General features: G+C 45.0%; 1 protein-coding gene across 1 annotated transcript in view; it reads left to right on the forward strand.

Annotated features, from left to right (window-relative positions):
- Window positions 1-21,456, forward strand: part of DAB1 (DAB adaptor protein 1) — a 581,991-nt gene extending 560,535 nt beyond the window's left edge. The window contains exons 10-12 of the mRNA XM_035018460.1: window positions 5,118-5,666; window positions 9,411-9,538; window positions 21,214-21,456. Coding sequence (XP_034874351.1) covers window positions 5,118-5,666; window positions 9,411-9,538; window positions 21,214-21,258 — 722 coding nt within the window. The 3' untranslated portion in view covers window positions 21,259-21,456. The remainder of the gene's footprint in view (window positions 1-5,117; window positions 5,667-9,410; window positions 9,539-21,213) is intronic.
- The last annotated feature ends 1,215 nt before the right edge of the window (window positions 21,457-22,671 follow it).

Below are 22,671 nucleotides of genomic sequence, written 5' to 3' on the forward strand. Positions count from 1 at the left end.
CAAACCGCGGTTTGCAGTACAATGGATGGGCTGCTGGGGGATTTTGCATCCAGTGGGCTGGGTTTGAATCCAGGCTCATCTATTTATGTACATTTTAAACTCCTGAGCAAATTACTTAACCTGCCAGAGCCAGAGTTTCTAAATCTTTATAAATTAATCGAGAATAATACTTCCCTTGCAATGATACCATGAGAATTAAATGAGAAAACAAAGTGAAGCACCTTGAAAATTGCTGGGACCCCATAGAGGCTTCAATCAGCAAATAGCTGTTGTTGCTACCGTTATTATTATTATGACTCCTATTTGTAAAGTAGAAGAAAATGTCCTACCTATATTTTTTCCTCTAGCCTTTTTGGAATATTTAGAAAAACATCCGTGTAATAAAGGTTAGATCTTTGGCCTCTTAACTGTGCATGGCAGAGCTGGCCTGGGGGTTTAGAGAATGTACTGTGTATAAATACAGACCCTGCCACTAGCCAACTGTATAATACTCAGCTAAATCTCTTCTGAGCCTCAGGGAGCTTATCTGTAAAATGGGGATGGTAATTCCACTGTACAGAACTGGTCTGACGATTGCATGAGTTAATACACATAGTGGAACATTTAGAACAGTGCCTGGTGGTGGTTCTATAAGTAAGCAGTCAGCAGGTGTTTGTAGCTTGTCCGTTAGGAGCGCCAGCTCTGCGCCCCAGGCCCTGTGGTAGCTGCCTCAAGCCTTCCCCTCAGCCCGCTGCAGTATCTCAGACAGAGTAAAGAGATACTGATACCAACTACACAGAGGCTTGTTGCAAGGATCAGTGTCAAAAGTGTCAGTTCCGCGAGGACAAGGATTTTTTTTTTTTTTAATGCTTTGTTCTTCACCACGTCTCCAGAGACTGAAACAGTGCTTCATACCCAATAGGGCTCTTTTTGAATGAATGAATGAATGAATGAATGAATGAGATCACGTAAATAAGCATTACCATCCAAGTTCTGCATACATACTGGGGGAGTCCCTTAGATTTCAGTGTTTTTCTCACATTTTAGTCTGCTCTTTTAATTCAGATAATGAGGTATCCCCAGGTGCAAGCATCTGGTTATGAATTGCAATTTTCAGCCGTCCTTAAAAATCTAACTGCAAGGCAGTAATGCAGGTGTTCCCCTCACTTCACGGCAAGGAGATTTATGATTGATCTGAACTCCGTGGCATAAACAGATGCTCCGTGGCACCTCCTCCCTCCGCTGCTGAACGTTAATGAGTAAATGTTACTAAGCTGCTAAGTGGCCGCTCTGGCAGCCACCGAGTGGCTTGCCCTGTCCACGGCTGCCGCAGCCTGCCACCAGGGGGTCCCCTCGGGCATGCCTGATGTCATGGGGCCACACCTGAGCTCACAGGTCTGGGGAGAGCCCAGGCTGCAGAGACCCCCCCCCGGAAAAGCGAATGAGACCTGCGAGTCCCCGAACATGATACCCAATTACCCTGTGCTGTTTTTTTTTCTTTTGAATATTGTCCTTGGGTCTGAAGCAGATGGCATGAAGCCAAGGAGACACGCTAATAGCTCTCTCCAGAAAAGTGTGCACAGCCCATCTGTTGGTTCCTTGTGGGGGGAAAAAAAAAAGACGGGGAAAGAAAAACCTGCCACCAACAGTAGAATCATTAGGCATCCCAGCACTCAGCCAGTCTTGGAGTTGAATTGTACACTTGGCAAAATGCAGCGAAGGCATTGACTCCACTATGACTCATTCACATTTACAGAGACTGCCTCCAGTCGCAGGCGTTTATGGAGCAGCTGACGTGTGCTCTAAACAGCGCTAGACACAGAGGACAGGGAAAGAAAAGATAGAGGGTTTCTGCTAGCAGGTGGTTTCTTGTCTAAGGAGGGAAGACAGGACGACTGGGCAGTTCAACAACACAGTGAGACAAGTGCCATCAGTGAGATGAACACTGGGGTCTGCAGAAGCCCAGAGAAGGAGAACCAGTGGAGTCCAGAGGGCAGGGAAGGCACCCAGCAGCAGCGACGCTGAGCAGATTCTCAGAGAGTCCGTAAGGAGTAGCCACGTGAGGTAGGGGTGGCTTCCCAGGCCAAAGCACCAGCAGAGATGGAGAGAATGCGGGGGGGGGTTGTATTTGCAGCTGCTGCAGGCAAAGGTGCCAGTGAAAATGGGCTGAAGAGCTGGGAAGGGGCTTGATCCCTAAAGGCTCCTAAGCCAAGCTAAGGTATCTGAACCTTTTACTCCAGACAATGAGACACTATATTTGCATTTTAGAGCAGTCCTCCGGTGGAAGCAAAATGAGAGACAGCCTGGCTGGAGGCTGAAACCTGCCATCCCTTCACCAAAATGGGCATTGAAAGATCCGTGTCTCCACCACGTCAGACCCAGTGCCCCCTTTTTAGGACAGATATTTGTAATGTCTCCTTTAAATTCTTGAAATGAAATTCACAGATAATATAACTTAGCCACACGGTTTTTTAAAAATCAATATAATGCCGTCATTCGAATATAAGGAGGAAATTTTTAAAAGCTCATTTTTAATAAAAAGCTATCTATTTCAATAAGGAAAATACCCAGGCACATCCACACTAGAGGTCCTACTAAGTGGTCAGGTGTGTAGACCTATCAACAGAGTCACTGCAGGTATAGACGGACCCCGGAACGCTGTGTCGGCCCGAACCCCATGGGAAGGGTTTCTGTCAGGAACCACAGCTTCCCCAAATGGTGAGCAAATCTTGACCGTGTTCCAAACAAAACGAAATACAGACGGCCCTCAATGTACACAGTTGTTACAATCCTGGAAAACTAAGTGCACTAATACTATGCAAAGAAACTTTGAATTTCTAGGTAATTCAAAGTCCAGCCCATACTCAAATAATCGTAGACAGAACGTGGGGGACTTGTTTGTTGCGCACGTTGGTCTCACCCATTGTAGGATATCAGGTACCCAAGCTCTCCTCCTCTTAAGTGCAGGTGGTGTCTCCCTCTAACAAGTTATCCTGACAGCCAAAATACACCCCGCAAATGTCCTCATCATCCCCCACAGGGGGTGATAGCACTCCCATTGAGAACCGTCGGGCCCCATCAAAGCTAATCAGAAAAAGAGAAAAACAGTTGCGGAATTCTTAGTCTGTTGGTAGGCTCAGGTCACTGCCTTATGATGTGACAGGTGAGGTGAGAGGCAATGCAAGCAGCTCTCCGGTCTGAAATGTCAGAAGGAGTTTGCAACACCTCGTCACCCCTCTTTCTTCAGGGCCCAGGGCTAAGTGATCACATAAGGATATGGTCTGCTTGGCTTGTCGACGCTCCGTAAGAGCATGTCCAGCATCCTGCTGGATTCATCCGCTAGAAGCCCGTGTGCCCTGTCTGGAACCTCCTCTCACCTCACAAGGAAATGGCCGGATGTGGAATGTTGTCCGCATTCCTTAGCCATCAGTTGTAGGGCAGGGGATCTGAGGCTGGAGCCTGAGGGAGGCAGTGGGTGAAACCGCACACAGTTTCTCTGGGCTTCCCAGAGTCCCTGACAGCACCCAGGACACACATGATCAGTGCCACAGTGCCTGCCCACCTTCCCTTTGGAAGTTGCTAGGCTACCCTGCACCCACTCTTCTTTTCCTAGCCTCACTGCTGTATACCTGCAAACTCCTTCTGACAGCCATGAAAAGGCTGGTTTTGAGAGGTCAGGCCAACCCAGCTTCTCCCTCCTCTTCTCTGCCCGGCCTGGGCATCTGTCTCCCGGGCTCAGCTGCACACGCACATGGTTACGTGGCCCTCAGGGAAGGGCAGGGGTCACTGGAAGGACCTGGGAGTTTCTCTGGGCCCACCCACAGTTTGCTGCAACCCCAGGCGGGTGACCAGGCCAGGCCATCTGGGTGGGTCAGTATGATGCAGAGGGAAGAACACTAGCTCTGGGGACGGGTGACCTCAGTTCAGATCCTGATCCCCCTTCATGCTGGCTGTGTGACCCCAAGCACAGCCTTCCCCTCTCTGAGCACCAATATCCTTATCCCTGGCGTGGGGATGGTAATACCCACTCTGTAGGGATTTTGTGAGGATATAAAGCACCAGATGCTGAACCTAGAACAGTGTAGGCACTTAATAAGTGGAAAAAGTTATCTGTGTTAGTCTTGCTACTATGAGAAGTGTTACTTGTGCTCTTCTTAAAATGATTATATCTCATCTGAAAGGAATTAGCACAGCCAACAATTAACATGGTAATGTATGTGAGTAGACCCCTGGAGTTGTGCGGTACCCAACCTTTGCCACTCTATGAGGGGCTCCTGAGTAAGTAGACAGTCACCTAAAATTGGCGTCGTAACAGTTATATGTTAATAATGTATGATAATCCCTGGAGCTACCATTTATTGCCTGGCTGCTATGGACCAAGCAAGGTATTACGTACTTTCTGGGCTCTGATTCAAATCCCACTAAGTGCTAACATTTACTGAATGCTCACTCTGTGTCAGGTGCAGTACTCTACCTCAAATAGGTCCTCTCTGTTTGTCTTTAAACCGAGCCCGTGAGGCAGACGGTATTCTGTGCCCATTTTACAGATAAGGAGATAGAGGACGAGAGAGCTTGTGGAGCTCTCCATCAATTCCAGAGGTGAGAAGGGGCAGTCCGAATGTTAACCTAAGTCTCAAAACCCTGACACTCCCGACTCTTCTACCCTTGGCACCTGGCTTCGATGCTGAAAAGGACGATCTTACAACCCGGCTTCCAACAAAGAGCCTGACTTTTAGAGAGCTTAAGCGGTCGGTCTGGTGAGAAGGGGAGGCAGGACTCAAACCCACATGGGCCCGATTTCTAGTCCTCTGCCTTTTCCACTGAGACACACCAGCACCTGAGGCTGTGTGGGGTCAGAAACCTTGAATGGTTATAGCAGCATCACCATTATCTCCCAGATTTCTGCCTGGCTTGCTCGCTCACCACATTCTAGTTTCCCCTTACGAATCACCTCCTTCGAGAGGTTTCCTCTGCCCATTGCTCTAGAAGGAATGCTCCAAGAGAGCAGGGACTTTTGTCTTACTCATCCTTGTCCCCGGTCTGTGGCACAGAGCCTGATACCGTATCTTTCTGCCAATCCCTCGAATCCATGAATTCTTCTTTCCCAGGTGCCTGACTCTTCTTTTTCACTCTTCCAGGTTATGTTGCAATGGGCGCCGTCCTCCCATCCTTCTGGGGCCAGCAGCCCCTCGTCCAACAGCAGATCGCCATGGGTGCTCAGCCACCAGTCGCTCAGGTGATGCCGGGGGCTCAGCCCATCGCCTGGGGCCAGCCGGGTCTCTTCCCTGCCACTCAGCAGCCCTGGCCAGCTGTGGCCGGGCAGTTCCCGCCAGCCGCCTTCATGCCCACACAAACTGTTATGCCTTTGCCAGCCGCCATGTTCCAAGGTCCCCTCACCCCCCTTGCAGCCGTCCCAACCACGGGTGACTCCACCAGGGCAAGTCCACAGACCACGACGCCCAGACAGAAAATGGGGAAAGAAATGTTTAAGGATTTCCAGATGGCCCAGCCTCCGCCCGTGCCCTCCCGCAAACCCGACCAACCCTCCCTCACCTGTACCTCAGAGGCCTTCTCCAGTTACTTCAACAAAGTCGGGGTGGCACAGGACACAGACGACTGTGATGACTTTGACATCTCCCAGTTGAATTTGACCCCTGTGACTTCTACCACGCCATCAACCAACTCACGTGAGTGCCCTTCTACGGAGACGTAAATCCACTGAGAGTGATGCTTTGTTTCTGGAGTCCGAGACCTCATCTCAGTTCACATTGGACAGGCCTCTTTATGTTACTACTACTGCTAATAATAGTTACCAATTACGTGTATCTACTTCATACACATTGTTTTTATTACCTTTATACTCATAACAATGCTTATTACAGGTTTCGTTAGACCTGTTGGGCCAATAACGAAAGTGAGGTTCAAGGACAAGGAGAGTAGTAGAATCAAATACAGACCTGTTATTTTTCTGCCAGTCACTCTGCTGCTTATGTTTTTGTTGATTTGCTCATCTCTCCATTCATTCAGTATCCCTCCTTTATGACACACAGATGATTGAATTGTGCGGCTTACTGAAATGGAAATGAATGGTGAATATGAATTTTAGAAGTCTGGGGAACGAGGGCAAAAAAATTAGAGTAGAAAACTAAGATGAAGAGAAAAATTAGGGGAGAAAAGGAGCAGCCACAAAGTCTCATCCAACTGGTATAGTTGAAGCCAGAGTTTGGCTCAAGGCTTTGGGTAGTCAAAGAAAAAAAATAGTAGTGAAGCAGAAAGCTCTAGACTGGGAACCCGGAGAGCAGATTTATCACTTCCTAGTTTTGTGCCTATGGGCAAGTCATTTCTGTGAGCCTCAATTTCCTCATCTGTCTTAGGCTAAGGGATATTAAAAGGATTCAGTGGTACATGTACTGAAACACTGTATACCTCACCGAGTTTAAAGTATTGTTGTCACCATTATGATTGCATATGGAGTGGTTCTGAGCAGAATCCCTGGACCAGGATTGTCTTTGGGCAAATGTGTGACATTTCTTAACCTCAGCTGTGTCATGGGTAAAAGGCCTCAGTGGCTTGGATGAGCAGTGTGCCTCCTTCTAGTTGAGGCATTCAGTGATTCTGTCCCAGCTCACTTTTCCGCTGCAAGCATCCAGAAAGCCATAACCACACAGCCAACCAGAATCCAGATACACTTGAGCACGCATATGCTCGGAAAGGTGTCCGGTAATTCAGCTCGTGCCTTGACAGTTGATAAGAAAGAGAAAAGTCTCAGGGAACAATGAGTTTGGCGTTTTCATTACTGTCGCAGATGATAGGGATCACTGCTTGGCCAATAGTGAGAACTGTCAAAAAATCTAATGTTAACACAATTAGGTAGTGTCATTTCAGCCAGGTTCAGAAGGCAGTTCTGCAAAGGAATGCCTTCTGTGTGTATAAACAACCTACTCCCACTCAGGCCATATGATCTCCATAGTGGAGGCATCTCTATTAGCCCTAAGTCACAGGGTTTCAGTGAAGAATAATGAATAAAAAACAAAATGCTGAGAGGATGAGAGCCACGCATAAATAAGCAAACATCTTTTGAAAGCAGGTGTCTCTCTTGTAATGGGCTTGTGTGCCAGCTACAAATAAAAGGGAAGTTTCAGTTCCTCAAAAGGGCAGGAAATGTGTCCTAGTCATTCGTACACTTCTCGTAGGGCTAGCATGGCGTCTAGCGCATGGGAGACATTTGGGAGAAGTCGTAGAGGTTGAAATGAACAGAACAAAGCCACTCAGTCACTGTTGTGTTTCAGAGCAAGGTTTTGCAACGTGGGCTTTACTGATATTCGGGGTCAGGTAATGCTTTGTGGTGGCGCGTGCCCTGTGCTTGGAGGATGTTGAGCAGCCTCCCTGCCTCCACCCACTAGATGCCAGAAGCACACACATCCTGTCCCCCTAGTCCTGACAGTCAAAAATGACCCGAGATTTTGCCAAATGGCCCCCAGGATTTCAGTTGCCCCAAATTTAGAACCACTCTTTTAGATTATACAGGTATTCTAGAAAAACCTTCTAAAGGCTAAGACACTTGCATAAGTGAACTCCTAATTAGGCTTCCGATTGATTTCATCTGATAAGTAGGACCAGTACACCTCTCTCCAGCTGGCAGCTCAGGCTGGGTTCTCAGCCTTCCATAAGCAATAAGCCACTTCAAACCCAATTTGGAATCCAGTTACACTAACACTTATTCAACAGCTGTCGAGCATCGGGATGTTCTCGTGTTGCTTATCTCACTTAAACCCACTAGAGCGAGTCGGTTCCATAATCATGTCATAAAACAAAACAGACTTCCTTTTCAATTAAAAAAAATTAATGTTTTATTGTAAAGAAAGTGAGTGAAACCAGTCTTTATATCCTTTTATCCACGAGCATCACCTTCAGAATGTTTTGAGTAGAGGATCAGTTGGACCAAAAGCTCACAGCTGGGCGGACAGTGTAGACAGAGCTGTGTTAAATCCCAGCACTCCTGTTCCATGGCTCTCTTGACCCCGAGAAAATCCCTTCACCTCTCGGAGGGCAGTTTCTTCATCAGGAAAGAACAATAGGTCCAACACTGCTTCGCGATATTTGCATTAGAAAACGCAGTGAGTACAAAATGCCGAGCACCGTGCCCAGCTCACTGGGCACACAGCAGATAGCATCGTTCTTCTAAATATAAATCCATCAAGGTAAAAGGTACTCAACTATAAATCCATCAAGGCAAAAGGTACTCACTAAGTTTGATAATCATTTGCTGTCTGAAAAGCAGCCAGATTTTGGAATTTCTGGGCAGTGATGGGGGGTGGGCAGTGGCATTTAAAATTTAGCTACTAAATCAAGCCACACCACCTCCTCACTTGGGGCTGAGCCAGTGACTGGCGTTTTAATGCCAGATTAGAAACTATTTAAAGAAAAATAGCTTCAAATGGCATATTTGTTCTAACCTCTGGAACAAATGGGAGGAAGAACATGTGGGAAGTCCAGGACAGAAGATGCATGTCTTGGGGCGCCTGGGTGGCTCAGTTGGTTAAGCCACTGCCTTCGGCTCAGGTCATGATCCTGGAGTCCCGGGATCGAGTCCCGCATCGGGCTACCTGCTCAGCGGGGAGCCTGCTTCGCCCTCTGACCCTCCCCCCTCTCATGCTCTATCTCATTCTCTCTCTCAAAATAAACAAATAAAATCTTTAAAAAAAAAAAAAAGATGCATGTCTTTATGGAGTGAGGGATAAAGTTGTCAGCAGCAACCTCCCGTTTTCCCACATCACAGAGGCACTCGTCATTCAACACGTGTTCTACACACACCTACCATGTGTAAGGATACAAAGCCTGCTTCCACTAGCCACCATCTATGGGGCCTTGAACAATTTAGCGACCTCACTTCCCTTAGCCGTGAAACTGGGATCACCCTTACCTCAAAGAGGCTTTATGCGGGTTAGAGATACCGTCCATAAAGTTTCTGACAGTATCCAACATGCAGAAGGCTCTCAATAAATGCATATCGCTGTCCTCTGATCTATTTATTCTTACTGAAGTACATGTATGATGTTAAGAGAGAGAGAAGAAAGAAAAACTGGTTCAGTGATTCTCACCTTCAGCGTGTAGAAACACAGAGTTTCTGAGCCTGTAGGTCTGGGACAGGGGTCCAAGACGGCATCTGTGACGAGTTCCTGGATCTGCTCATGCTGCCGATCCAAGGGCCAATCTTGGAGAACCAACGCTAGCCCCATCCATGGGCACCCACTCCTACCTGTCAAGTGTGGGACAGGACAAGATAAATATGTACAGATGAGGTGTTCAGGGTAGAAAGCAGAGTGCTGGACTTAACTCGATTATAACCGGATCCCCGAGGTCTTGGAGGGGGAGGTACACGGTTGCAGCCACTTAACTCTGTTCCCTCCTTGTGCCTCATTTCTGTGTAGCTCCAACCCCAGCCCCTCGACAGAGCTCTCCATCCAAATCATCTGCGTCCCACGCCAGCGATCCCACCACAGATGACATCTTCGAAGAGGGCTTTGAAAGTCCCAGCAAAAGTGAAGAGCAAGAAGCTGTAAGTGACCATCTGTTCTTTCTGGGTTTGCTTTTCCTTAAAATTAAAACCGCTGTATCTGAAATGGACAGTGGGCAAGGAAACCCGCATAGGAAAGAATGCTGGCTCAGAGTCTCAAATTCTAAGCGGGGCTCCTAGGGGGGGCTTTCTTCGATGTTCAAAAGCAGCTGAAAAATGTCCTTTCGTGAAGTCGTTCCCGCATGTTCCCGCGTTGGTGGGTGTGGTGCCCTCCAACTGCGGTCCCTGCCTCCTTTAAAATAACTGATTATATGTATGCATGAAAATAAGCCCAGCTGTCTTTTGCTTTCCATTGTTGAAAAGACAAAAAAAAAAAAAAAAGTGTTATCTTCTTGTGTTCTAGCCTGATGGATCACAGGCCTCATCCAACAGTGATCCATTTGGGGAGCCCAGTGGGGAGCCCAGTGGTGATAACATAAGTCCGCAGGCTGGTAGCTAGATAGCACAGGTCTGGGTAGGTATCTGCTCTTTTTATCTACTTCATCCTTAAGCTCTCTGCTTTCCCCTTGATTTGTCCTTCCATTTCTGAAGTCACATCCCCAGTGTTCGCACCATCTCTCCTTGCCTGCTGTTTGCCATCTTGTGTCTCCTCATGGATGCATGACCTTTGACACACACTGCTAGGTAGAGGTAGGGGTGAGGAGTGGGGAATGGTCATATTCTTTTATTAATGATACGTTCTGTAATAGAATGAGGCATGGTCCCTGTCACTCAACGTGGATTCAGTTTCACGAAGCATCAACATTCCACGATGGACACATTCTGCCCACACTGATTCATTTCTCAGTGTGATGTGATCCAGATGCTTTCATCTTTTAAGCAAAGCACCACTGCATTTGCCTACACTCCACAGATCTAAAGAGGTCACCAGCCAAACATCCTGAGAAGCCAGGCTAAGAGGCAAAACCAAGCAGTGCTTGAAATTAGATGGCTAGAGATGTACAATCACACTAGCCCATTTTGTGTGGCCAGGAGGGCTGATGTAATGTAAGAGTGAAACTCAAAGCTCAAAGACATGTAGCATTCGCTGGAGGCTCTGCTGTTTGCACTTGTGCTACGGCATATGGCTCACCACTGAACCACTTCAGATTCCATCAGCAGCTACTTTGAAAGAAGTGTACTTACATTTACTGGAAGTGGCTTCTGGCCCTTGAATTTCAATACCTCTGATTTGATCAGAAGAAAGAGGAGCTGATGAAGCAAACCTTCTCAGGAGACAGAAGTACACCTCGTTCCCTAGACATGATTTCTGAGGTCACTCCTTGACAAATGTGTCCAATTTTCAGATACTTTCCTAGTTTTCCGTAAATGTGTAGGACTCCAAGGCTGTACCCACAGAGCTCCTCCTTTAGTCCTGAACAGCATGGTCAGAGCCATTAAAATGGTAAATAGCTTTCACCGTTCATGAATGGATTCTGAGGCTGCCTCAAAATCATTCTCAGTTCACATGGAAGTTATTTTGATGTTATTGAAAACTAATACAGTGTTTGGAAAGTGTATTTTGTTAATAGATTTTATGATTAAAGAACTTAACATACTGTATATTTTGCCACATTTTCTATTCGTACAATAGCATATAGTAACACGTCATGCCACGCAAAGCCATGTAATACCCCTCTAAAAATTCAGTTCTGCAAAGCTATTTGGGAAGCTGTTGAATTAAAGGCAAAGTCAATGTTCCAGAAAGGAGAAGAGCTGGGGATTATGGGTGGATGCCTTGGAAAGATTCCCCAAGAGGTTTTCTACCCCTTGTGTATGTTTTATTTCATGTGCTCAACCTTGTCTTAAAAAATTCGATGAATGAACTAGAGGTGGCAAGAGCCGTTCATCAGTACAACAGCTAACATCATCCTAAAATTGAAGTTCTTCTAGAAAACAAAGATGACTTACACCATTTGCAGATCAATGTATCAAACCCTCATCTTTATGAGCCTGTTCAGCTTGAGACAAACAAGCTGAACTGTTTCTTGGGGCCTCAGCCTCTAACATGTTTGATGCTCCATCCAGAACCCCAAGCCATGGCTGAGTTGTAAATGGACAGAACATGGGACAGTAGGAAGAGCTCAGGATTTGGAACTTGAATTCAGATTCTAGCTCAGCTACTTAATAGCAGGAAATCTTGCAAGAACCATACTTTCTTTTGAGTCTTGGTTTCTTCATCTGCTAGAAGAGGCTTCTATTATCTGCTAGGTTAGCAGAGATAGTAGTTCAGTCTCTAGCATGGAGACAGACACTCAGCGCTCAGCTTAAAAATCTGGGCTCTGGAGCAAAACTTGAGTTTAGAATTGTGACCCTAATGAGATTTCATAATAACTCGCTATCTTATTTTTGAAAATGAGGATAAAAACAGTGTCCTCCTCAAAGGGATGTTGTTTGGACGAAATGAGGTTAGCACAGCATCTGACACATAGAAAGCACCCAGTAGATGGTAGCTGTCATCACCACCAGCATGACCATCGTCATACGTGCTCAATAAATGTTCCCCAGTACCTTAGATTTTATACATCTTGCCTTGATAATGAATACGTTATACCATAAGGACCCAGGCCATTGGCTGGGAGGTTTTGCTATGTACCTCCTATCTTCAGATAATTAATTTTCAGTATGCCTCAAAACAGTTTTGGAGGGAAAAAAAGTAGGAAAAGAAAAATTTAGTATCTTAGCTCTCTGGCTTGCCCAGTCCCATAATCCTCCCCCATGAGGGTCTCACAGGCCACCTCTCCGTTCCAAAAAATGAGCAGTCTTATATTGACTTATAAGTCATAATCAATAGCTCCCCCCACCGAAAGGCCTGGACTGTAATCTTCAATGAAACAGTTTTCTCCCTTTGAACACTAAGCTTGGCAGCATCACAATTGCCTGTCAAGAATCCCATGCCAACAGGCTGATGCCAGGGAAGTCCAAGTGGGCCTTCCTGGGCCCTTCCATCACTAGCAACCCAAGCCACATTTGACCCTTCCGCCTCTGTCACATTAACTCAATCACCCAACTAGAAATCTATTGACTGCAATTTCTTCGTGCCTTTGCAGACATTTGAAGAAGGGATACCATGCAGGGAAAGCCACATCCATGGCTCTCCTTTCCCCTCTGTCTTCATACAGTTGGAAAGCAGGAGTCTCGTCCTTCTTATCACTCTTGCATTTTATCTCCAGCTGCTTTTCATTAGGAATACCCGCACAATTCTTAGTAGGTAGGGGGACATCTGTTGATAAGTGAAAGCCATCTCGCACCATAATAAGAGGGAACAAATGGACCCAGTCCTCACAAGTGGAAGCTTCAGGACCAATCTCAAACAGCATTTCTGTTTTAGTAATAAAGGGAATTATTTCGTTTTCCCCCCCTCCCCTCCCATCTGGGAAAATCACGTGTCTTTGAAAGACTGGGTCAACAGGGCCAGAAAAAAAAGAACCAAAATAATATTGTAATGGCTGGTGTGGGAATGGCAGGTAATTTATACTTCACTGATGTGTTGCTGGAGCAATTTTAAGGGCGAAATGTTAGCTTTTGAAGAGATGAAAGAAAAATGAAAACATTTATTTGGTTAAATGGCTAAGTAAACTGCCTATCAGACTTGCCCAGCTGTCAAGTCAAAGTAGCATCTATAACAATGGGGAATTGTTTGGTCTGTTTCCCTTAGTAACGATAGATATTGCCATAAATAATAAGTCGCTGTCATGTTTTTAATACCGATCGTCGTAGTGGGAACCCAAGACACATAAAATATTACCTGATGGATTTCTAGTGTTTGAAGGAAAAGAAAGCTGAACTTCAGCTTTAGGAGGAAGAATCTACAAAAACAAAAACAAAATCTTCTTAAAAAGAAAGAAAAATGCACGGAGTTGGGGACTTAGGTCTGGATTATGGTTTTAAAGCAGGTGACCTTAGGCAAGCACGTAACCCCTTGATACCCTGGTCCCTCACATGGATACATATGGATAATTAATTATAACAGCTCCCTCCCCAGGCTGTTCCAGAAATCAGAAATCATGAATATGAAAGTGTTTTGTAAGCTTTGAAAGCAGAATACATGTATTTGGAATTATTGTTACTTTTTTTTATTATTATGTTATGTTACTATCCCGGTTTTAAATAGAATGAAGCAGCAGAGCCTTAAACCAGGGAACCACACCAAAAACAAAACAAAACAAAACAAAATAATCTGTCTGTCTCTTGGACATAGCGCTCAGAGGCAAGTCCAACCCAAGGTGTTGAGAGTCGTGTGGTCAGGAGATGGGAGGGGCCCGGCTAAGGGTCAGGTCAGCCAGGATGGAGAGGTGGGCTTGGTGCCCAAAAATATTTAAAAGATGAAGTCAGGAGAAGGTTAAGCCTGAAGGGAAATGGGAAGTGAGGATGAGGTCATAACCTAGGATGAGCCCCACATCCCTGATTTGGGAATCTAGGGGGTGCCCAGTCACTGTGCTAAAGAACACAGGACGGCATGCTTGAGCAGAGAGAGGGCGGGTTTACTTTGAACTTGAGTTGTACTTGAGATGCCCATGAGACACCCAAGTAGAGATGCCAGAAGGCTGCTAGATTTTATCTGGAGGTCAAAGGAGAAAACCAGACTGGGCACAGCAAGATTTCAATATGGTTTTAGGTCTAGAGGAGTGGGCACAAGCAGAATATGCTGATCATCTAGACCAGAGGTCAGCAAACTCTTTGTAACTATCTATGCTTTGTGGGCCAGGTCTCTGTTGCAACTACTCTACTGTTAGAGAAGGAAATCAGCAAAAGACAGTGCATGAAGGAATGGATGTAGCTGAGTTCCAATAATACTTTATTTAAAATACTTCATTAACTGGGTGTTGGGCATTAAGGAGGGCACGTGATGTGAGAGCACCGGGCGTTATATGCAACTAATGAGTAATTGAACACTACACTGAAAACTAATGATGTACTACATATTGGCTAAATGAATTGAAATTAAAAAAAAAAAAAAAAGAATATAAAAAATTAAAACAGAGAGCCACCAAAATTAGCCACTGGGTTATGGCTTGCTGACCTCTGATTTAGATCCCACTCACTATTTCTAGAATCACTCTGCAGAAGACAATCCCCATGCCTTTCATTTACTACTAATAATAAAATATATTTTAAAATTACAAGCATGTTTATAACACTTTCATAAACATCACCTAATTCAATCCTCCGGGGAACCCACTTAAGTATTTTGATCATTCCCATTTCACAGATAGGGCAGGTAAGGTGGAGAAGTTAATGGCTTGCTGAAATAAGATTCACTCGTAATGGGGCTAGGATTTGAATCTATACCCAGATTAAATAACTCAAGAGTTCTCACCCAGACCAGAATACATGGGTTTAAGCAGCTTCTCTTCAACTTAACAGCTGTATGACTTGAGGCAGATGGCCTCATTTCCGACCTCTGGTTCTTCTCTTCTGTAAAACAATTCCCATATGCACTCCCCACTGACATTCTCAGACCTCCTAACCTGCCTGGGTCACCTGGTCAGAGCCTGGAAGACCCAATCTGCAGACAGGATCTTCTCACAGCACCCCTCCCCCAACTTGTCCTTATTCCAACAAAGGACGGGACAGAAGACCTTTAAATATGCTGACTTGATTAGGGTTCCTGGACATTTATTGGCCTGAGACCCAGAGCCCACTCCTGATGACCAGGGGTTTACTCTGGACAGGACCCTCTGCTTATGGCAGAGAGTTGGTGTCAGCAACTTCCTTGTCTTCATCTGCTATGTGACAGGGTCAAGAAAGATGATGTACATGTTCAAAGCAGATAATTGGCGTCCACCATTGTTGGAGAAATGCAGAATTTATCAGAACATATGCAGGATCCCCCCACCTCCCCAGGGACTCAGATTCTGCTTTTCTGCATTCACCAAATGGATTTCAGCACCCCGAGACCTCAGGAAGCATGTGTATTTGGCAGTCGTGTCAGTCTCTAAGGTATTTGTCTTAAATTCAACCTGTGTGTGAAAGACTTCTACCCCGAAAGGTCGACATTCAGGCTGAAAGTGATCAGAAAGCTTTGTGGGTTGTTTTTTTTTTCCTTTTTATTCAAGGACTCCCAGCACTTGCTAAAATCTTTCATGTCATTGAGCTCATTTATTACTTGTTACAATCCCTTGAAGTAGATGTTACAAGGCCCATTTTACGGATTAAGAAACTGAGGCCCAGGTAAAATGCTTGCCTGAGGTCATGCAGGAAGTGAGGATTGCTGGACTCTTTCTGGCTCTGAGACCCCTGAGTTTTTGATGACTCTCTTTACATCTTCAGGTAGAACTTTAAGTTATTTATTTCAGCCTCATGTCTACTCTCTGGCTGTACCAGCAGCTTTTTCACCTACGAAGACAGGACATGTAAAACCCCACGGAACCGGGCCCCAGCGTTGGGGCTCATGGTGGCCTGGGCAGGGTGGTGCTAAGGGACTCAAGGTTTGGCTCACCCGTGGCTCCGGTCTGACCCCTGGCTTGGCTAGGTGTTGCTCTCAACCCCTAGTCATAGACGGGCTCGGTCAGCAAGCAGATTGCATGGGGCACTTGGCCCTCGCACTGGAGACCACCTTTCTCAGCATGCTGAGACTTCTCTCCACTAAACATTTTTTCAAGGGACGTATGTTTGGTAGAGGTGGCCCAGATTTCCCCAAAATTGAAAGGGGGGCAGAGGACTAAGCATAATTGGCTTTAAAAGGGGGGCTCATTATAAGGCAGGATAGGAAACTGTTTGCCTCTGCTCGTCGAGCCAGAAATGTGGGGCCACCTGGGAGCGGGGAGAGTGAGGAAGCAGGCCCAGAAGTGGGAGGCCACAGCCTGGGCTGCTGTCCCCTGTTTCCAGTGCACCTTCAGGAGAAACAGCCCTCAAGTCTGGGGCCTCACTTTCTTCCTGCAGGAAAGACGGGTCAGGCCGAGGGCCCTTCTTGCTGTGACATTCTCCAAGAGGGAGTACATTAGGTAGTGGAGAGGACACTGGGCTTACAGACCCCTGGACACGTTTCCATGAACTCTAGAAAAACACAAATCTAATCTACAGTGGTCAAAAGCAGACCAGTGGTTGCTGGCACTGGAGTAGGGGGTTGACTGAAAAAGACACAGTTGAAGGTTTGGGAAGTTCTATAGCTTGATTGTGGTGAGGAAGGCCACACGGGTGTGTATGTTTGTCAAAACTCATCAAACTGCACACTTAAAAGTGAGAACATTGCAGTGTATGCAAATTATACCTCAATGAAACTGATTTTAAAACGAGAATAGATGAATTCATAGAAGTGGAACATAGATTGTAGGGGAATGGGGAGTTACTGCTTAATGAGTAGTCTGTTTGGGGTGATGAAAGTGTTGCCCAACATTGCAAGCATAATTAATGCCACTGAATTGGATACCTAAAAATGATTAAAATGGCAAATGCTATGCCATATATGTTATACTGCAATTTTAAAAAAAGCCAAAAAACAAATAAAATAAACCTGGTTATATCCTAGCTCTGCGCTCTGCTGGCCGAGTGACCTTGGGTGAGTCACCAAGCTTGGAGGAGGCTTGCTTCCTCGCTCTCAGTAGAGATAGGAATACCCAGGGTAGAGCCTCAGTGTGACACCCAAATGAGATCATGTATATGAGATAGAACGTCCTGATAGACTGTCAGTGTTTCTGTAAATATAAGCTCTTATTACCCTAATTCTGTGACTCTACGCGGCTCCTGTACGTGAGCACATAATTCATACTGGAAATAGTCTGCAAACATACGGAAATCTCTTATCCACGGAGCTGTGCAACCAGTTTATTTAGATTAACTCCACATTCTTTCTGCACCATTTCCCTGGGCTTCCCCAGAGCCATTATTACACTGCCTAACAGAGCCCAGTTGCAGGTGCTCCTAGGTGCTGTGAAGGAGAAGCCACCTAAAAGTGATCGTCAGGCCTGAAACCACCTTCTGCAAAGGAAGGATAAAATCACATACCCAGACAGAAGGGACCTCATCCTTTTGGAGCATCTCCTATGTGTCAGGCCCTGTGCTAGATAATCAATGTATATTTTCTCCTTCAATCCTCACCACACCTCTCAGAGAGAGGATAGCCTCATTTTACTAGGGAATAATCTGGAACTCAGAGGAGTTAACTAACCTGTGCAGAGTCCTCCAGTCCTAGACTCCTTCAGTGCTCTGTATAGACCTCTGTTTGCACTTCATCATGTGATCTTCTAGTATGTTCCACAGAGTGAGTTCCACCATGTCCTAATTCTGAGTGAGAACGGAGTGGCCCGCATTACCTGCAGAGTCCAAGAAGCCTTTATATAGGAGCTGGGTCTGAGAGTATGAACTCCCGTTGCAGGACAAAGAGAGGCCCCAAAAGCACAAGGAACTGCCTGAACAGTCTTAGAGCTAGGAAAATCCTGTCATGTCAGGTGACCCCAAGATGGGGCATAGGAGAGAGAATGGAAGTCGATGAGGCTGGGCAAGAAAGTGGAACCATGTTGGAAGGGCCTCATGTGCCATCCTGATGGGTTTGCATTTTCCTTGACATAATAAGGAGTCAGGAGGGTTGTTTTCGAGCAGGAGAATGGCATGACCAAATACATTTCAGAAAGTTCATTCTGGCAGAGGCATAAAGACATTGGAGAAAAAAAAAAAAAAAAACATGATTTACGTGACCTGAAGGTTGAGCTTTGATTCACGGTCTGGAAGGGGCATTTATTAGCTCTAATGGGTTATGAGATGAATGGGTCTCGTGTGCTCAGCTAAGGAGCTTTGACCTTACCCTGTGGGTGATGGGGAGCCTTTGAAGGATTTGAAGGAGGGCAGATATGTGGTCAAAGCTGCCAAAAGAAAACAAAAAATATCAACAGGGTGCTGTGTTAATGTATGATCCCATTCAGGCCTTTGGAATATTGAAAATAGCCTGAAGACCCCATCACGACCTTGCCAGAAGCCAGGGCGGAAATTTCTGGATCAAATGATTTCTTACTCCCCTGCAGCTCTGACAGTCTAAGATTCTGTAACAAGGAAGGTAAAGCTATTGCCAAAACGTATGATGCATCACGGTGTCAGACTTTGGGATTATCTGCTGCTTGGGGTTTTCCACACCACTGCTCCCCTTCATTAGTGGGGATAATTGAGAGTTGACTGCAGTCCTTACTGCTGTTGTGATGGGTATTTGAAGCTAAATTCCAGCAAGCAGGAGATGTGTGAATATTTATCTCAGCTGCAGAAAGTTAATGCAGTGTGGCATTAATTACCCTGTCTGAGCCTGCTGTCTTCTTGTGTTTTTGGGTGTCATTCTCAGTTGAATAAATTAGTTTCCAAAATTAGAATAGAGCAAATTGTAGGGTGAGATCAAGGCAGCCTGACTTCTTAGGGTAGCCAAAAAGAAGAGTGGGCTGAGCAGTTCTACCCAGGAAAGATGAAGATACAACCTTTAGCCCAGCACAGGCAGAACATGTTTTTTTCCCCAGAACTTGTACTTGACTTCACCACTCTACCTTGGCTCCACCCAGCCCACCCGCAGAGCACAAACACACAATAAAGTTACATGGTTGGCCTTGGCCTTACAACAGGTATTTCAAACATTTCAAGGCATTGGCAGGGAGTGGATCAGGTGCATAATAAATCAACTTGCTATAGGTTTTGCTAGATTAGATTTTGAGAGAATAAAGCCAAACTGGAGTGTATTTAGGACGAAGTGATCAGAACAGTGAAGAAAGTAGAAACTGTATCATAGTCATTTGTGAATCCAACCAACCTTCACTGAGCACCTACTATGCTAGGTCAATATATGCAGAATAGCAGAAGGGCCTGGCAAGCAGTAACCCAGAGGTGGGATATGGAATAATGGGCTTCCATATTTTCTGTCATCAGGCATTTGGGTGAAGGATTACACTTACTCTTTACATTCCCAAGAGTAGTATGAAGTCCCACGGGTGGAAAGCATAGAGAAATCGGTATCCTGGGTATTCTGTCCTGTTACAGAATAGGGGGCCTCAAAGGGTAGGAAGATGCTTTTCCCTGGAAGAATACAGACATGATGTGGTCCAGGAGAAGACATCTTGGATTGGATGGCAGGAGTCTTGGATTCTGTCCATGACATAGTTTCTGGGTAACCTTTGACTCTGGGGAAACAAAAACTCCTTTCTCTAGGCTTCAGATTCTTCATCTGTAAAATGATGGATCTGGACAAAATTCTCTCTTACTCCATTCCCACTTTATAATAAAAGCAAGCAGTATGATCTATTAAATGCATGAAGTGCAGCAAACGACCTTGAGGTCACACCACTTCTCTGACCTTCAGTTGTTATCTGCAAAACGAGACAGATAGAATAAAAGCCACTCCCAGGACCATTAGGCAGATAAAATAAGACATGAGGGTGCTTTGTAAACTTCGAAGCACTCTATAATACACTACAGACTGAAGGACTGGTCTTTTCTTTTTTTACGACAGTTGTTGTAATAGACTAGAAAAAGCACTGGACTTACTTTCAGGTCTCATGTCCCAAACTTACGAGCCGTAGGACCGTGGAAAAATTACTTAACTTGTCTGCATGTGATTTCCCATTTGCAAAGGAGATAAAGCATCTGCTTGCCAAGGCTGCCGTGATGAGTTAAAAAGACAATGTACTTGCAGATAGCTAGCATGGTGCCAGACACATAGTCGGGGCTCACAGAATCTCAGTTCAATCTGATGGTTCAGGAAAATCAGCAAATAGAAAGGATCTATACTCACGTGGCAACACAGAGGTTGTAGGGAAGCATGACAGAATGAAGACATCACCGTGTCCATTTAATTCTGGCACAAATATCCGAGAGTGACCGCAAAAGGTCAATTTGAAAGGAAGGGCCTGTGTATGCTTAAGACCAGAGTCCTGATCTGATCTGCTTGGCCAGCACACCTTGGGCCATTTCAACATGAAGACTGAAGTCTGAAGTAGCTTCAACAGGGCTAAACATCATTTCCCATCTACTTTGGACTGAGGGTTTGCCTTATCCTATACTGGTGAAAATCCCGGCATGTCTCAGGACAGCCAGTTCCGCGGGTACCGGCAAATGACGGGCCAACCCCAAAACACGAGATTGAATGGAAACAAGTCCCAGAAGCTCTTAACTAAGAGCTAACATCCTAATTGCTGTTTCTCTTGCCCCAGAGTGTGCCGGTTCTCACTGCTTGTGGAAACCAAAGAGCCATTTGAAATAGAATTTCAGCGTTTCAAGTAGACATTCATAAAACTATGTTGGAGAAATGTGCACTTGACTCAGGATGATTGTTACCATTTTCTGAAGACCTCTTACTGCCAAGCATTATGCCAGATGCTTTATATGTAATATCTCTAATTCTCTCAAGAACCCCGTAGGAAAAACCGTATTATTCCCATTTAACGGTTGGGAAAACTGAGGCTTAGAGAGGCCAAGTATCCTGCCCACACAGTTTGTCCAGCTCTCTCTGCTATACTATATGCTTTTTTTCCCTAACTAGGAAACCAGTCTCAGTTTGAAAACCAAGGACAAAACTGGGTGAGTAGTTATTCTTGATGATTAAAAGAAGTTGCCAAAATGACATGCGTCATGATCAAATAATCCAAAAATTACCTAAGGTCATCCATCATAAACTGTCATCTTTCTGTTCTAATCCCAAACCCTCCATCTCTGTCTCAGAAAATCCTATCTGGAAAAGAGCAGGTCTCACTTTGTCCCTCTGTCCCCAGGAGCTGGAGCCTCTCTATGCACAGATCAACAGACCTAAGAAGTAGCATCGAGGTGAGCTCATGGCAGGTACTTCAAGACTGGCATGGAAATCAGCATCGCAACAGGCTCTCTTGTATTCTTCCACCTCACCTCATCCCACGACGAAATTCATGATTGCCCAATGGAACTCATTTGGAAGAGGGAACTAAGAGTTTTTGGCAACCAATGGCAGATAACTATGGCAGCACAAAAAAAAAAAAAAATCAGAAAAGTATAAAAAAATCATACCCAACATTAAATCACAAATGAAGCAAATGCTTACCTGACAAATATTCTGAGCTCTTACTGTGGGTTTAAGATGACCCAGTACGTGAAATCATAATTCTCTTTTTATTTCTCGACCTGTTGACCGCTGTAAAGACACCAAATGTGGAGTGACAGGCCTCAGAGAGTGACAACAGGGTTGGCACTGACTTCTTTTAGACAAAAGCAAGAGGTCCTCTGTGACTACAGTATCCTCATCCATATGCCTTTTGACATATGACGATGTCTTTTCATCACTCCACAGGGCCTGGTCTGCCATTTTTTCCCCCTTTCCTTTATCATGTTTGAAAATTAATGGGTGTAAAAATTTTTGTATTGCTTTTGACTTTTTTTAGATATGGGTGAGGAAATCTAACTGGAAAAGAAAAGCCTCATATGAACTGAATTAACTTGAAAATCACAAGACGAATAAGTGGTTGGTTATTCTTATGATCAAGAATGTTGCCAAAACAACCCTTTAGCTATTTCTGCATCCTGGTGAAGAAGACAGCTTTGGGTTGGGACCTTCATTCTGTGAGTAGGAAAGGACATCGGATCCCATTGATGAGAAAGATGAAAAACGCATCTGATTTCCTCAGAAGCTCTAAACTCTTAAGTACAATAAAATGATATTTTTTATTTTTCCGAATCTTGCTGCTGTGTTGCTATGCAGACAAGTGTCTTCTCCACGTGCCATTTTCAAAGAAAAGTCATTTGCCAAATAATTCTGGTACAATCTTGGTAATGTAGTTTTGGATCTTAAAACCGACCTTCTAGTGGAACAATGGTGACATGAATATTCAGAATAACAAACTGATTCCGGGATCACGATGGTTCATCTCTATCTCTTTTTGTACATCAGAAAATTCAAATGGGATTTTTATTTTCTAACTTGAAAAAAAACAAAAACCTTACCATTAAACTCTTTAAATATTTAAGGGAAATGGCTTTAAGGAGTTCTAATGAAAAAAAAATTGCCATTTTTTTTTGTAAATATAAATGTTAATGAAAATGCTTTTTAATAATGCCATTACACTGTAGACAAGGTAGCAGATTGAGTGCAGGATGTGACAGACCTGATGGATGGGGCTCTCTCCCCAGATGTTATTGTGGAGCACGTGGGAGGAAGCTGGAGTTCAGGGACGGCTGGCCGGAGCACTTGGCCAATCGGCAGC

The sequence above is a fragment of the Mirounga leonina genome, unplaced genomic scaffold, assembly GCF_011800145.1.
Source record: "Mirounga leonina isolate KUSES-001 unplaced genomic scaffold, KU_Mleo_1.0 Mir_173, whole genome shotgun sequence".
NCBI classification, from domain to species: domain Eukaryota; kingdom Metazoa; phylum Chordata; class Mammalia; order Carnivora; family Phocidae; genus Mirounga; species Mirounga leonina.